Source organism: Leptonychotes weddellii, chromosome 5 (assembly GCF_054177405.1).
Source record: "Leptonychotes weddellii isolate Sample4059 chromosome 5, ASM5417740v2, whole genome shotgun sequence".
Classification (NCBI taxonomy): domain Eukaryota; kingdom Metazoa; phylum Chordata; class Mammalia; order Carnivora; family Phocidae; genus Leptonychotes; species Leptonychotes weddellii.
The window spans coordinates 74,094,556-74,110,527 of record NC_138373.1 but is presented as its reverse complement, the minus strand read 5'-3'; the positions used below and the strand labels follow the sequence as shown (position 1 = coordinate 74,110,527).

Here is a 15,972-nt window from a genome sequence, read left to right as displayed (position 1 = left end):
CTCTAGTTCTTTAAGGTGTAGAGTTAGTTGGTGAATTCGGGATTTTTCTGGTTTTTTGAGTGAGGCTTGGATGGCTATGTATTTCCCCTTAGGACCGCCTTTGCAGTATCCCATAGGTTTTGGACTGATGTGTTTTCATTCTCACTGATTTCCATTAATTGTTTAAATTCTTCTTTGATTTCTTGGTTGACCCAAACATTCAAAAAACCAGAATCTTAAGTATAGAGAACAAACGTGCTTGCCAGAGAGGAGGTGGGTGAAGGGATGGGTGAAATAGGTGAAGGATTAAGAGTACACTTATCATGATGAGTACTGAGTAATGGATAGAATTGTTGAATCATTATATTATACACCTGAAACTAATAAAACACAATATAGTAATTATACTTGAATTAAAAAAAAACTTTTTTAAAGCTGTTACATCAGTAATAGTTTCTTTAATTTCTACTATACCTGGAAAATTCATAATCATGTTAATATTTCCAACTCAAAGCCTTCTTATTAAATTCTTTTCCAACTTTCCAGTTTATTGTTTTAATGTGATTCCATTGAGCATTGTTCACGGATTCAATATAGAGTAGTTTTTCTATCACATGGCATTGCATTTTGTGCTTACACATCCTGCAGAGTGGACAGTGAACTGTTCTAGGAAAAGAAGTGGGCTCGCTCATCTGTTTATCACCAGGATCTGGTTTAATACTAAGTACTCCCCAACATACATTCCCATAGTGCCCTGTTGTTCTCTTCTGTGATACTTACCATGATTGTAATGAATTATTAGTTGTTGAGCCTCTGCCCTTCCTAATGGAATGATAACTCCAAAACTTACATTCACCTCTTCATTCCTACCATCTACCACAATTCTGGCAGATAGTAGGTACTTAATAAATACATACTGAATGAAGTGAATAGAGCTATTCCCTTAGCAGTAAATACCAATAACTTAAACAGTATTGAATCTGTCAAATGATGATGTAATATCTGTTTTCCATAGCATATGCCTTTGCTCAGCAGAAACCTACTGAGAACTTAGAACATAGTATATTAATCCATGTCCTTTCATATTCTTACCTATGAACATAACCCTTTGATCTCATTCAATGTATGATTGTTAAAAGAACTTCTTCCCAGACTTACTGTCTGAGAGACTCTGAAAATTAATGACTTTTTCTGATACTGTATTTTCTTATCTCGTAAAAGAAGAATAAGTAATACATTTAAAATTGTATTTTCTGAGGATTCAATGAGATACTGTCTCTATCAGCCCCTAGTATCCTGCCTGCTACATACAGAGTGCTCAGGAAATACCCTCTCTTGTCTGTAGTTCCTCCCTTCCTTCATCCTCTCTCTCCCTCCTCCCTTCTCCCATGTCCTTCCCCCTTTCCCTCTCTTCCTTCCCTTTCTTTTCTTTCTTCCTTCTCTTCTTCTATCCTCCCTTCCTCCCTTTCTTCATTCCCTTCTCTACTAGAAGGTAAACTGCTTTAGAGAATTGAGTCTTACCCATCTTTTGATCTCTAGAACCTAGCACTATTGCCTATACATTGCAAGTACTCAATAGGTAAGGTTGGATTAATACCTGAAGTCTCTGGGACAAGAGCCCATTAACCTGAAGACCACTTTAATCAGATAAAATTATATTTGGGGAAAGCAATATTGTAAAAACATGTTAGTCCCGAAGATGAATTAAGATAATTGGGTAAAATACACATTTTTGTTAGCAGTAAATTGCCTTGATTAAAGTTAAGATAAACAGAGTCATTTAATCAGCATGAAAGTTTTACATTTGGAAAAATGCAAATATTTTAGAGAAGTTTCAATCCTTTGGATTTTATCAGCCCTGGGAATAAAGAATTAGTTGCTTTGATCTATAAACAATCTGCCTTGTGGCGGCTGTCTGCCTTGAACTGGTGAGTGAAAGCTGGTGAGCTTCAATTGTTCGGGAAGCTAGTGATTTATCTTATGAGTCTGGGGAGTGGAGTGGAGAGAGTGCTCTAATAATAAGCTTGAGGGGCTATCAGAGGTTAAGAATTTGGTTGAAAACAGAGATGAACAGTTTGAGTTTCCAGTGAAAAGAAATTAAATCATAAAACTGGCAGGACAGGTCGACAATTGAGGATTAACACTGAAGCAGAGAATTCAAGAGATTTGACTTCTTATGCAGGAATAGAGAAAAGGCAGACAAAAACAAAAGTCCTACATAGAAATGAGGAATTGTACTGAGAGAGCAACATGGTCAGAGACTTTGTGAACACACTTCAGCAGTGGAATACGAAGTGTGGTCTCCAAGGAGCCCTTGCTCTCGCATTCCTGAGGCCTCTTACTACCTCATCACAGCTCCTCATCTGTATAATTGCTATGGTTTTTCACTTTGTATTTGCCCTTGCCCTGTTGCCTGCCGGCCTATTTCTTTTAGAAATAAAGACTGAAACCAGTTCTCTCTTCTCGACACAATGTAACATTCTTCAAACCACATGTTCTAACTCCATCAATACTTGAAACAGAAAATATGTTATAAAAAAAAAAAAAGAAAAGAAAAGGGCACCTGGTGGTTCAGTCCGCTAAGTGTCTGCCTTCGGCTCGGGTCATGATCCCAGAGTCCTGGGATTGAGTTCCACGTGGGCTCCCGGCTCAGTGGGGAGCCTGCTTCTCCCTCTGCCTCTGCCCCTTCCCTTCCCCCTGCTTGTGCTCTCTCTCTGTCAAATAAATAAATAAAATCTTAAAAAAAGAAAAAGAGAAAAAAGAAAATTAAAAAAAAGAAGACAAGTGGGAAAATCAACACACTAGAGACATAGTCAAGAGATCGTGAGTTTCTTTGGCATGGCTCATTTTCCTTTTAGAAATGTTTTGGAACCAAATTATGATAAAGCCCTTTTGGGGGGGGGCCTAGAAGTGATCAGTAGGTGTGTACACACACATATATTTATTACCTTTTCTTTAATTTTTTTTCTTATTATATTTAGGGTAGAAAAGGATATTGAACATTGTAAAGAAAATCTTACTAAGAAAATCGTAGTAAATGTTGACCACATATCAACATTTTAAATGTTGTATTCTGTATTAGGAATTTATAAAAAAAAATAACAAGTCTCAATTATCTGTAAGATGAGCCTATATTGAGATATCTATTTGCATCTGTGTTTTGACAACATCAGATATACTACTTTTCTCAGCAGCCTGAAAAATTTACCTTTTGGCAATTGGGATGATAACAGCTCTTCCGAGAGGGATTTTTCTTCCAAGTGCAAATTCCTGTCTGTTACTGCTTTTGATACTGCGATCAGCCCTGGGAGGGAAATGCTAAATTAAACTAATGAACTCCCACGTGTCACAAAACTGCTTTCTTTGTTTTCTCTTTCTTCCTGCCCAACCTGTGCTGCTGATTCCAAAAACGGAGAGCAGCATTCAGTGAACTTGAGAAGGAAGTTGTATACAAAATGACAAGCACCATCACCACCACCCCTCCCCTGCACCCCACCCAGCCAAGTAATGGGAGAGGCCATCTAAATGTGATTGGTGGGTCCTCTGTGACTTGTTCCAAAAAGTAGCTGATCCTTCATTGTGGGTTACTATAAAAGCAAAGAGGTACAGAGCGAGGCACAGTAGAAGGAAGAAAAGAAAGTGGATAGTTGGGGCAGCTAACGTATACTAAGAAAGAAAGAGAGGGATTGAGTATTTACCTTTAAGTCTTCATTGTTCAGACACCAGGATAAAATGGTGCCCATCATTTTTCTGAGCACCTTTTGGCTTCATTTTGCTGTTTCTGTGGCCTCAGAACCGTAAGGAAATGTTATACCCTTTATTCTTCCTATAGTACTAGCAAAGTGACCTTATTAAATGTGTTCTGTGTTAAAATTTGATTGTATTTCACCATTTCAACTTCTGCGACTGAGTGCTGGTTTGCCTTATGAATTTTAAACAAGTGTATGAAGGGAATGGACATATTTTTCTTAAGATAACTCTCTGCATACTCAAGATTTTGTGGGTTTTTTTTTTTAAGATTTTACTTATTTTAGAGAGATTGAATGTGGGAGGGGGAGGAGCAGAGGAAGAGGGAGAGAGGGAATCTCAAGCAGACATTGCGCTAAGCATGGAATCTGACCCAGGGCTTGATCTCCTGAGCCGAAACCAAGAGTTGGACACTCAACCAACTAAGCCACTCAGGCGCCCCAGATATCAAGTGCTTTAAACCAGATTTTTTTTCTCATTTTCAATGGCATATAGAAAAAGAAGGAATGATAGCAAAAAAAATCTGCATACTCAAGATTATTTTAATACAATGAAAAATGCTTTAGAAATATTTCAATAAGTTAAAATTGTTTCTTATGCATGTTCTGCATTTCTGCTACACTTGTTTAAAGTGTTGATCACTTTCTTTGCATAGAAAGTATATCCTATGGGTCTCCTCCGTGATGCAGAGTCATTCTGCCGAAAAGGCTTGTCTCCACCTTTCAAACCTTAATGAATCCATATCCTTGAGTGTCGTCTTAGAATATGATGGATACAATACCACAATTTTTGATCAGTCTGTGGAAGAGGATAACTTCTATGCTTGTGCAGATTTCCAGGTGAGGCACTGGATTTGCCCTTTCAGTGCTTCTGTTGGGGTGATGAAATTATTACATAAAAATCATTTTAAGAGAGATAACAAATTTTGATTTGGGATGAATTGTGGAAACTAGGGAGTAGAACTAGAGAATTCCTGAGAGGAATCCATGCCACAAAACTTGTGAAATATTGCCATTTTTCTTTCACAGGAAGTTATAATAAAATGCAATCACTGCTTTTTAAACAGAACCATTTAACAATATGAGGAAAGAGAATCCAGGTAAAGAGAAGCAAGACTGGGACTCAGGGCAAGGAAAAAAGAAAATAGAAGGCTAGCAGACATAAAAATAAGTTTATTAGAAACTGTCCTCACGCTCAATAAAGGAATTGTAAAAAGTGGTCTCCACACCTCCTGTTAAGAAACAATGTGCTCTCTGGAGGCTCTTAGCTTAAGAAACCAGATTAAGACATTGTTTACCAGCTTAATGTCTAAAAACTGTTTTCCCATTCTCTGCTCTTTAACATAAACAGGTTTCTCAGAAGTCCTCTGAGCAGTTGGCTTTTGTGACATTGTTGGCTAAAGGAGAGACGCTTAAAATCTTCGAGAGGAGATCTGTAGCACTCACTTCAGAGGAGACGGTAACTTTTATGCAGACAGATAAACCCATCTACAAACCTGGAGAGAATAGTAAGTCAATGTGCATGTTTCCTTTGTATCACTGGCCTCAGGAACACAGTCTTCAAATTTAAAGCAGTCCAAACACGTGAATGTCAGTCTTAAGTTTAAAACGTTATGGGATCGTGGATTTCTAGAATTTCTACTGGTTGTCCAGATCAGTTAGGAAACAGTGCCTTCCAACTCCATTAATTGAATGCTTGGCTTTTTACACAATTGTGTAAGACTGTTGAATCACAGACCTGTACCTCTGAACCAAATAATACATTATATATGTTAAAAAAAAAAAAGAAGATAGTAGGAAGGGAGAAATGAAGGGGGCGAAATCGGTGGGGGAGATGAACCATGAAAGACTATGGACTCCGAGAAACGGACTGAGGGTTCTAGAGGGGAGGGGGGTGGGAGGATGGGTTAGCCTGGTGGTGGGTATTGAGGAGGGCACATTCTGCATGGAGCCCTGGGTGTTATGCACAAACAATGAATCATGGAACACTACATCAAAAACTAATGATGTAATGTATAGTGATTAACATAACATAATTAAAAAAATTGAATGCTTGGCTTCTTTAACTCGTGCATGCCACTTTCACGTTTTAAAAATTCTAGTGACAGACTTCCATAATATAATGACTATGAGCAAACCATTATTTGGTTTCACTTGTTGCCCCATAATTTACCAAATGGGCAAGCTAATTAAACCGCTGTTTAGACTCATTTTTTTTCCTCTGTAGAATAGAGATACTAAAAATGACTCACTTGCAGAAATATTGTGAGAGTAAAATAAGATAGTCAATGTAAAATAGTACCTAGCACCCAGTAAAGACTTTGCAAATGATATTATTATTGTTATTATTATTATTATTCATACCAGTAGAAATAATCACAAATCTCATCACCTAAGCAGAGCAGAGTCCTTCTAATTTTCTTTATTATTGTGTTAAATAAAAGGTAGCAGAAAGAACACCAAACTAGGATTCTGAAGGATGTGGTCATTGTTTTGGCTCTGTTGATAAATTATTGGGTTTTGCCAAGTAAATTCAGCTCTTTGAGATTTTCAGTTTTCTCATTTATAAATTTAGGGGGTTGGATGACAGCATCTATATATTTTCTTCTAATGTTATATATTTGTATGATTTACTTAAAAGAATTAAAACAGAATTCATACAGTGAGATGTTTTGCTGCGTTACATTCTCTCGACTTGTTAAAAGCTATGATGACAGCTATGTATACAAAGGTAGTTAAAATGGTCTTTCTGGAATTCTACTAAAATTAATTTAATGTTTGCTAACATTAATATATTTTTCCAGGAAAATTGTAGGAGGAGTATAACTCCTACTATACATATTTCACACTTGTCTTTCTATGATTAATTCCGGCACCAATTTTTAAGGTATCCCTGTGGGCATTTAGGGTAGAAGTTTCTGGTGGTGGCAGCAGCTACTGTCAGCTTTGGTAATAACAGAGCAATCGGCAACAGAGGAATTACAAATGTGTAATAAGAGATCTTTCCAAATAGAACCCAACTTTCAAAGGGTCAAGTGAGAGCTAGGGGCGAAGGGAGTATAGCATTCTGTAATAGCAAGACAATTAATTTCTATATCTATTTACAAGCAACCATAACCTGGGAGAGGAATAACAAAGAAAAAATATTGTCCCCTCTTCCTCTTCTCTTTTAGTACAAATTCGCATTGTGACACTGGATACCAAGTTCAGACCTGTTGAGGATTTGGTGAGTTCAATACTTTCTAATGGTACAATTAAATCAAAGCAAAATAAACAAATCCATTGCTGTATAAAGTGTCATCAAGGAAGCTTTCTATAAGTACGGAAATCAGTTCTGACATGGAATACTATACAGGCATAGTTTCAAAGCTGACCCCCAAATTGAAAACTTCCCTTTATAGTGAGTGAATTATACTTCTTTAGGTCTTCTCATCATATAAGGGGGAATGATGGGTTGCATGGAACCAGCTTTCGACTTCCCTGATGAGGTTCAGGAGCTCCTTCGTGTTTGGGGTTTTCTTGGCATGCTTAGCTATAAAAATTTTGTCTTCTGGGAGAGTTAAGACTGTTTCAACACTAAGTCAGATAATCTTAATAATGCAATATCTGGCAAAAAAAAAAAAAAGCACTATTACAATATTAACCTGCAGGTTCTTTTTTCTTTTCAGTATCCATTGATCACACTTCAGGTAAGCGATCCGCTTTATCACAATTTCTCAAGATTAACTATTTTCTGAAAGCACTCATTTTTTAAATATTCAGATAAATAATGATGCGTGTCTAGTTTTCCTTACATGTGTTAGGAATTAAGATAACTGAAATAAAGGGAAGAAAAACCTTTATCTCCATACACAGTGTAAGGCATCAGATGAAGATGTAAATAAAGGGCTGCCCCGTTTAGTGTAGGTCCTGTGTGGCAAGTGCAGTAATGAGTTTTCATGGAAAATAAAAGATTGGGCTCCTTCTAAGGGAGTTTTATATTTAAAATTGCTTAGTTTGGGCTACTGGCCCTTCTCAATCTTAATTTAACCACATCTTGTTGTAAGGAAATAGAAAACATGAACACCTAAAGATTTGAAATAAATTAGGTGATATCATTACAAAATGGACACTTCGCTTTCAAATCTCTATTGTAGTAGTGTGGCTTTCAAACTCATTTCAAATCTTATGTCTGTCAGTAAATCATTCGTATCAATCAACTCCAACATATGCATTTTAATTTCTACATGCAATATGTACCATTATTATTAACTCAGTCTAAATGTTAATACACTGAGATCTTCATTAATGAACATGTATGTAAATGCCTAGTTCAAATAGGCTTCTTTACAATTTGATTTATTTTTTTGACTTTGTTATATGGGTGGCAAATAGCTCATCCTTCTAGTAGGATAAATATCAAGTTGGCCATTTCCGTGTTTTCTACGTCATTAGTAATCCGTAAATAGTATTATCTTCACATCCTAATTCAGCTAGTGTCGTATTTCATTGAAAGCAACAGAGAGCTTAACTAACATTGGCTTCAACAAGTAAAAGGTTTATTGTTTTCACAAACTGCTACGCCTAAGTGTAGGTGCTCGCGGATGGGGACGGGAACAGCATAGTATTACCAAGGATCCAGGCTTCTTCTCCTTAACCTCCCTGCCATCCTCTGTGCATTGTTTTATTCTCAATGCCAGCTACATCTGATTCTTTTAGAAATAATTTCCCAGTGACTTCTACTTATTTTTAGTTGGCCAACACTTAGTCACATGGGTAATCCTTACTGAAAGGAAGCCTGGAAAATTAATTTAGTTTTCTAGACTTTATCATAGGTGAAAGGAAAAAAAATTAAAATTAAGTGAGTAGTAAATAATATTTTTGTTTCTTTGTAAAAATCTTTTTATCAGGAGTTCTTTAATCAGAACTTATGTGAGCCTGGCTCACATAAGCTGCAATATACTAAAAGCAAGTAAAGGAGAAAGGGTGGCGTTATCAATCCATTCTTATTATAGAACTTCCACTGAACAGCTTTTGCATGCAGTGTGAAAATTCATGACCAATTTGTTTACCAAATAAAACACCAGGGACAATCTTTATAAGTATCTGTTAGGATAAATACCTCCATATGCTTCTACTGGTGTGGGTCCACTCTACTTTGGAAAGCACTACTCTGGAGCAGACACATTGAGTTTTAAATTTTTTTAACTATGCAGCTCTGGTTCAGAAAGACAAAAATCCAAAGCATTTATTACAGGTTATTGTTCTTATTTTAGGGGGTGTTTACCAGAGATATACTATATTAATTGAATATTAATATTAATTGAATTTGAATACCTGAGAAAGTTATGTTAATTTTACAGTGTGAGGTATTAGTTCAATAAAATGGTAATTTACTTACATTAAGTACAGAAAATACCCAAAATAAAGAAGGAAAGACTAATACTCTTTATGACCTCTGATTTTACTTCTTCTTTATTTCTAGGATCCTCAAAACAATAGAATTTTTCAATGGCAAAATGTGACCTCTTTTCAAAATATAACCCAACTCTCATTCCAACTGATTTCAGAACCAATGTTTGGAGATTACTCTATTTCTGTGAGAATAAAATCAGGAAAGACATTGACACACCAATTTACTGTTGATAGATACGGTAACTAAATACTACTTATGGTTGTTCTGTATAAATGCAGGGCTCAAAGGACTCAAAAAAAATTTGTTTTTATGTTAGATTTAGGCAAAAGTCGATGAGGCTCGATTTAGTTTTCTGCCATTTTCCTTTCTTGGGGTTTTCTGCTTTATCATCTCTCTTTTCTTGTTCTTCACTCCTTGTCCCATAGCCTGATTCTAACCCCTGACTCTTCTACCTAGGAAATATCTCATCTTCTAGAATCCTGACAATCTTCTACATGAGGTAAAAGACTATAATAAAAAAAAATGTGAAGTTCTGAGAGTAGAAAAGAGAAAGACACTATCACTTACACAGAATTTGGGGCAATTGAAACGTGGTGTATATAGATGCATACATAGGACAATGTTGTGCACAGAGACATACTTAGTTACAAGATTGCAATGAGTTTTTCTCACCAGTGATTGTAGGGACTGAAGTCTATTTCTTTGTATTTCCAGTGTTGCCCAGGTTTGAAGTTAAGGTCAGTGCACCACAAACAGTAGCTATTTCGGATGATGAATTCCAAGTGAATGTATGTGCTAAGTAAGTATTCAGGAGATTTGACTCCACAGGTCAATACAAAGCTCAGAAAGAATGAGAAATAAAATTAGCCATGTAACTTCAATTACTTATATGCTTACGTTAAGATTATTAGAGGAGTAATGAATTCTCATTGTAAAATATTTGGAAAAGATAAAGAAAAATATAAGAAATTACATGTAATTAATTCTACCAATTGCCATTTACGTTGTGATTTATTTTCTTCTAATCTTTTGTGAATGTTTTGCACAACTGCAATCATACTTTTTCACCCACTGTAATTAAGAAAACATGCCTTCATATTCAGCCACTCTTTCATGAATTCCAATTCCTTGCTACATGAGTATATGTCTATATGGCCATACCAAATTAACTTTTCTTTTATTATATAACATATAGGCTATTTGATTTTGTTTTCCTAGTAAGAAATACTATTATAGTATATGTCCTTGTGTATAAGAAGTAGCTTCTGAATTAAAAATTAATTACTTAAGAAAGATGTCCAGTATTGGAATTATCAAGACAAAATGTATAATGCTCTTTCAGGTTTTGTTTTTTTTTTTAAAGATTTTATTTATTTTATTTGCAGAGAGACAGATAGCAGATAGTGAGAGCAGGAACATAAGCCGGGATGGGGGGGTGGGGGGAGAGAGAAGCAGGCTTCCCGCCGAGCAGGGAGCCCCATGCGGGGCTAGATCCCGGGACCCTGGGATCATGACCTGAGCCGAAGGCAGATGCTTAACGACTGAGCCACCCAGGCACCCACTCTTTCAGGTTTTGATTGCCATATTACTCACTAAATACATTGTGTCAGCATAAATTCCAACAGCTGATACAGAAGTGCCTGCCTCATTGAATCATTACCATCATTGGTGTATTCATTTAAAAAAAAAAAAAAAGAAAGAAAAGAAACTCTTGAAAATGTCATAGTGGGAAAGAAGATATTTTATCAATTTAATTAAGATTAATTTGACTCCTCTTAATGTGAAAAAAATTCATATGACTTGAGAAATTTTCATTTTTTTGAGAAATTATTTCTAATGTCTTTTTTTTTAAGATTTTATTTATCTTTTTGACAGAGAGAGAGAGAGAGCACAAGTAGGCAGAGAGGCAGGCAGAGGGAGAGGGAGAAGCAAGCTCTCCACTGAGCAGGGAGCCGGATGTGGGGCTCGATTCCAGGACTCTGGGGTCATGACCTGAGCCGAAGGCAGCCGCTTAACCGACTGAGCCACGCAGGCGCCCCTCTAATGTCTTTTATATTTTTAAAGGTGTGACGCCTTTTCTCAAATTTCTAATAATAATTAATATAGTTAATATTTACTGAATGCCAGTTACTGCCTTGAGCATTACATTCATTATATTCTTACCACAATGCTATGAGACAAGAGCTATTATCATCTCTAGCTTAGAAAGAAGGGTAACAAGACACAGAGAATTGAAATAATTTATCAACATTAATAGAGCTTTTGGATGGCAGACCTAGCATTGGATTTAGACCAATGTTATCTGGCTTCAGAGGTACTCTCCTAACCAAGACCTCTGTTGTAATTTATATAAACAATTAAAAATTTAATATTTAACATATTTGTTTAAACTATTTAATTGATGACATGGAAATTACTTCCTTTTGAGCATTTTCAAAGTATTTAAAATATTTTTTTTAGCATTTTCAAAGTATTTTGGAGAATATTAAAGGCATTTTAAAGACATATTGGGTAAAAGGCTGACACTTTTTACAGTGTCCTTTGGACTCTAGGGAAATCATAACAATATTTTTTTGTTTCAGGGAAGAGTAGCTGACATGTGCCAGAATCTTATGAATGTAATATATGAGAGATGGAGATTATGTGTGTTAAAAATAAGGGGATAATCAATATAAGCTTCAAAAACTCCAGGATCCTAAACTAGTTTTACCGGTAAAACCCTATCAGGAGAGCCAAAATATTTATCAAGTATCGCCTTTGTAAGAGACGTGCTAAGCTAAATGTTGATACGGAATTGGGATTTCTTGACACTTCTTTAACCTTACATTCCATGTAGATTTGACATTAAGTAGTATGTCAGTATCAGCAATAATGATATCCTGCAACAGGACCAGGTGGTTGAGACAGAAGCTCTGCTGGCTACAAAGTTATTTCTGGGCAGGCTGCAGGAACAGAAGGAATGAAATCAGTATGTCCAGGAGTGAACAGGAGTGAATGAGTTGCCTACTTCAGGTTGTATGTGCTGTCTGTGCATTGTTTCCTTAGTATTCCCCGGACTTAACTTGGGACAGCTAGAGAAAATAACAGCAAATCAGATTATTTTAGCCAACAACCTCCAAGATGAATTAAGCTTTTAGAAGGGAAGAAAACTTACCTACAGGCAAAGGGATTTTAATAAAATGCATTGGTATCCACCAAAAGCTTTTCAAATCACACATCTATTCAGAATTTTTTATTCTTTCTGATCTGTATGAAAATTTGAGCTACGTATTTCATGGGCATGTGTTAACCCATAGATAATAGTACAATAAGAGTTTTATTTTGTAAGCAAAAGACGGTAAGAACTAACAAGATATGTGCAAGTATAACATTTGTGGCCTGATCTTAGCCTTGCCTCTATTTTCATGGAATTGATATTTAGAGCTCACAGATGATTTTAGTGATTTGGGTTGAGTCTCAGAAGCATTGAGAATTTTTAAATAGAGAAAAACTAATTAGTGGAATGTGAAGAGCATGGACTATGGGAAGTGAGGAAGATCTAAGTTTGAATTTTAATTCCATATCTTACAGTGTGGAGAAGTGAGTTTTTTGATCTCAATTATACTAATCTGTACAATGAGATAATGCACCTACATCTCAGAATCACTTAAAAAAATAAATGAGATAATCTACATAAACATCGGGTATATACTAGTGTCCAACAATTAGGGGAAAAATGTTATAATTGATAAATGTAATTATATTCAGTTTTACTATTTACTAATTTCACATTCGTTAACTGTTTTTCTAAATCTTAGTGGAAACAATCCTCAAGTAACAAAAAAACCCAAATCAACTGTATTTGCCTCTCTGAAACTTTAAAAAAAACTTGTGTTGTAGTTTTTTGTGTGTTTTAGGAGAAAATGAGATATTTATTTAACCCCACCCCTAAAACATTGTACCTTTCATCAAAGTTTATCTAGTTTATGCCAATCTCCCTACCTTCTACATTTATTGGATGCACAATGAGAATTGTTTAAAGTATCGATCTAGAAGTTTTCTAAGATCCTGGATAATCCACGTGTTGCTTATATGCATATATATTTTCCGCTAAAGAAAAAAAGTGCTGCAATTTTTATAATTTTTCTATTAGACTAAAATATAATTGTAAAAACTCAATTTAATCATTAAATTCTATTTACTGAGATTTTAGATTCTACATTACCTTGAATTTGATTTTTTTTTTTTTTTCATTCTTTCTTTCTCTTTTTTAAAGTAAGCTCTGGGACCAACATGGGGTTTAAACTCAGGACCCTGAGAACAGGAGTCACATGCTCTACCAACTGAGCCAGCCAGGTGCCCCCTGAGTTTGATTTTTTGAAAAGCAGTTGAATCCTCATAACAGATCATGTGCCTAACTTAACCCAAATTCTGTGGGGAAGATAGAACCAGTAGATGAGGATTCCCAATTGAATTTCGTCATTAGAGTAGTCACAGATTACAGATTTCATATATAATTTCTAAAGAAGCCCATAGAATATTCCCATGGTATTGTTCATCTATAATTACGTACGCTTTCTCCTGCCAGGTACACGTATGGCCAGCCTGTGCAAGGGAAAGCCCAAATCCGGGTGTGCAGAGAATTTTTTTCCTCTGGGAATTGTGAGAACAACAACCATGAAATATGTGAACAATTTATTGCACAGGTACAGATCATCATCTTTACTCAAAAAAAAAAAAGTTCTTGTTCATTTCATTCTGTAGAGAAGGAAAAATTCTCCCTCTACCCTTCATGGTCTTCCACTGGACTAAGAATTAAATTTTCATGAAGCAGGTTAACGGGAGAAAAAAAACAGAGTTTTATTAGGTGCCAATGGAGGCCCCATAATGAAACTGAGATCTAACAAAATGACCAAGGCAGGTAGTTTTTATACTTTTTAAACAAAGAGACAATAAATTTGTGAGGAATTGACAGGATAAAGAAAAGAGATGTTTAGGAGCTTTAATTAGTAGGGAATTCTAATTGGAATTTGGGCTGAGGTAGTAGATAGGAAAAAAGGAACAAGGTTTATTTCCACAGCTTTCTCGGCTTTCAAATCCCTCTCTCTAGTGGTAAGGATGTCTATTTACTTTTTAGTGCCGTGAGAGTGCCTTTCATATGGGAGATTTGTTTCCTGCTTTCATGGGGACCAAGGAGGGTCTTAGTGTCCTCGCACTGGCTGTTTCTTAAGTAACATTTATATAACATAATCAATATGCCAAAGTGGCATGTTTGGGGAGGCCTGCGCTTGGCCTCTACAATTCCATTTATAAAAGGGACTTAACAACACTGTTTTCATTTTGTGGATAATGGAGGTTTCACCTAGATAAGGTGAAGAAGGAAGAGCAAATACAACATCTACCAATAGTCTCTTATTCTCCAGGCCATGTAAATTGTCACCCACCTATGGATTCATAGATTTGTTAAATTTGAAAAATCTTACTCGTTTTCTTGTTTTATATACTGTCTACTAACCTCTCTGATCTTTCTGTGTGGAATCATTAGTCATCTGTTAAATAAATGAATCCCTGATTGTACACACCATGCAACCTAGAATTGTCCTTCTGAAAAAAGTTCACTTGCAAAACCTGCAATTCAGAGTATCTACTTGTATTACTTTAGATTTGAGTTCATTTTTGAAGCCACCATTTCCTTTCCCCATCTGCAGCATCTTCACCTAAGTAAACAATTCTGCCCATTTCTTTGAGGAGCAACTTTGGACTTTGAACATGAAATTTGTATACACTTCAGTTTATAATTTAAGTCTGATTGTCCTGAAGTTACTCACCAAATTGATGAACATCCTTTAGGTAAATATCAATATTTGGTCAAGACAAGCAGAAATCTTTTAGATAGGAATTGCAGGCGAGGAAAGGCAGGTGGAATTTTTCCACATCAGCAGTGCATTTTTCCATGGTGTGATTATAACATACATTAGTTAACTGTTTTACCAAGTGATAGGTGTTCTCTTAGCTAATGCCTTTTTCCCCCATTGTGAACATAAAGCAATAAATAATCTGCTAAAACTATTCTTATATATGAGTGGTTTTACTTATTTGATATAGATTCCTTGGAGTGGGTTCCATGAGTCAAAGTAGATAGATGATAGATAGATAGAATTATATATACATCCAATTTTAATTTTTAAAAATTTTAGCATATTATTGTCCAAAATGTTTTTAAGCATTCAGATTCCTGTCAGCAACATGTGAGAACAGTGTTTTTCCCAAATTACTGTCAGCAATATACATATAGCAGTTTTTAAAATGTTGCCATTTTGATAGAAATTCATTTTGTTTTAATTTGCATTACTCATGAGTTTGAACATATTTTCATATTTTTTTTAAAGATTTTATTTATTTATTTTTATTTGAGAGAGAGAATGACAGAGAGAGAGAGAGAGAGCACATGAGATGGGGGAGGGTCAGAGGGAGAAGCAGACTCCCTGCCGAGCAGGGAGCCCGACGCGGGACTCAATCCCGGGACTCCAGGATCATGACCTGAGCCGAAGGCAGTCGCTTAACCAACTGAGCCACCCAGGCGCCCCCATATTTTCATATTTTTGTTATCAGTTTGAATTTGTTCTTTTAAGAACTCTTAATTATCCGTTTTCCCTGTTCATGTGAAATTGAAATTTTCTTTTATTATGAATATTACCCTCCATCCTCTAAGCAAATTTTTTCAAGTCTGTTATTTAAATACTGACTTTGATTGTGTTATTTTTGAGATATCAAAGTTCCTAATGTTTATAAGTTCTCAGCCTCAGAAAAAGGTCTCACTTACCACCGTGTTGTACATACAGCTATTTAAACATTTTAAGATTTTAAACATGT

General features: G+C 35.7%; 2 protein-coding genes across 2 annotated transcripts in view; both read left to right on the top strand.

Annotated features, from left to right (window-relative positions):
• LOC145721518 (alpha-2-macroglobulin-like protein 1) overlaps window positions 1–8,680 on the top strand; it is a 21,951-nt gene extending 13,271 nt beyond the window's left edge. The window contains exons 3-6 of the mRNA XM_081819607.1: window positions 5,077–5,233; window positions 6,899–6,951; window positions 7,394–7,414; window positions 8,615–8,680. Coding sequence (XP_081675733.1) covers window positions 5,077–5,233; window positions 6,899–6,951; window positions 7,394–7,414; window positions 8,615–8,680 — 297 coding nt within the window. The remainder of the gene's footprint in view (window positions 1–5,076; window positions 5,234–6,898; window positions 6,952–7,393; window positions 7,415–8,614) is intronic.
• Window positions 8,681–12,640: 3,960 nt separating this feature from the next.
• The window catches only part of LOC102745240 (ovostatin homolog 2-like), a 41,411-nt gene continuing 38,079 nt past the window's right edge, over window positions 12,641–15,972 (top strand). The window contains 2 exon segments of the mRNA XM_081819448.1: window positions 12,641–12,699; window positions 13,688–13,805. Of these exon segments, the coding sequence (XP_081675574.1) occupies window positions 12,641–12,699; window positions 13,688–13,805 (177 nt within the window).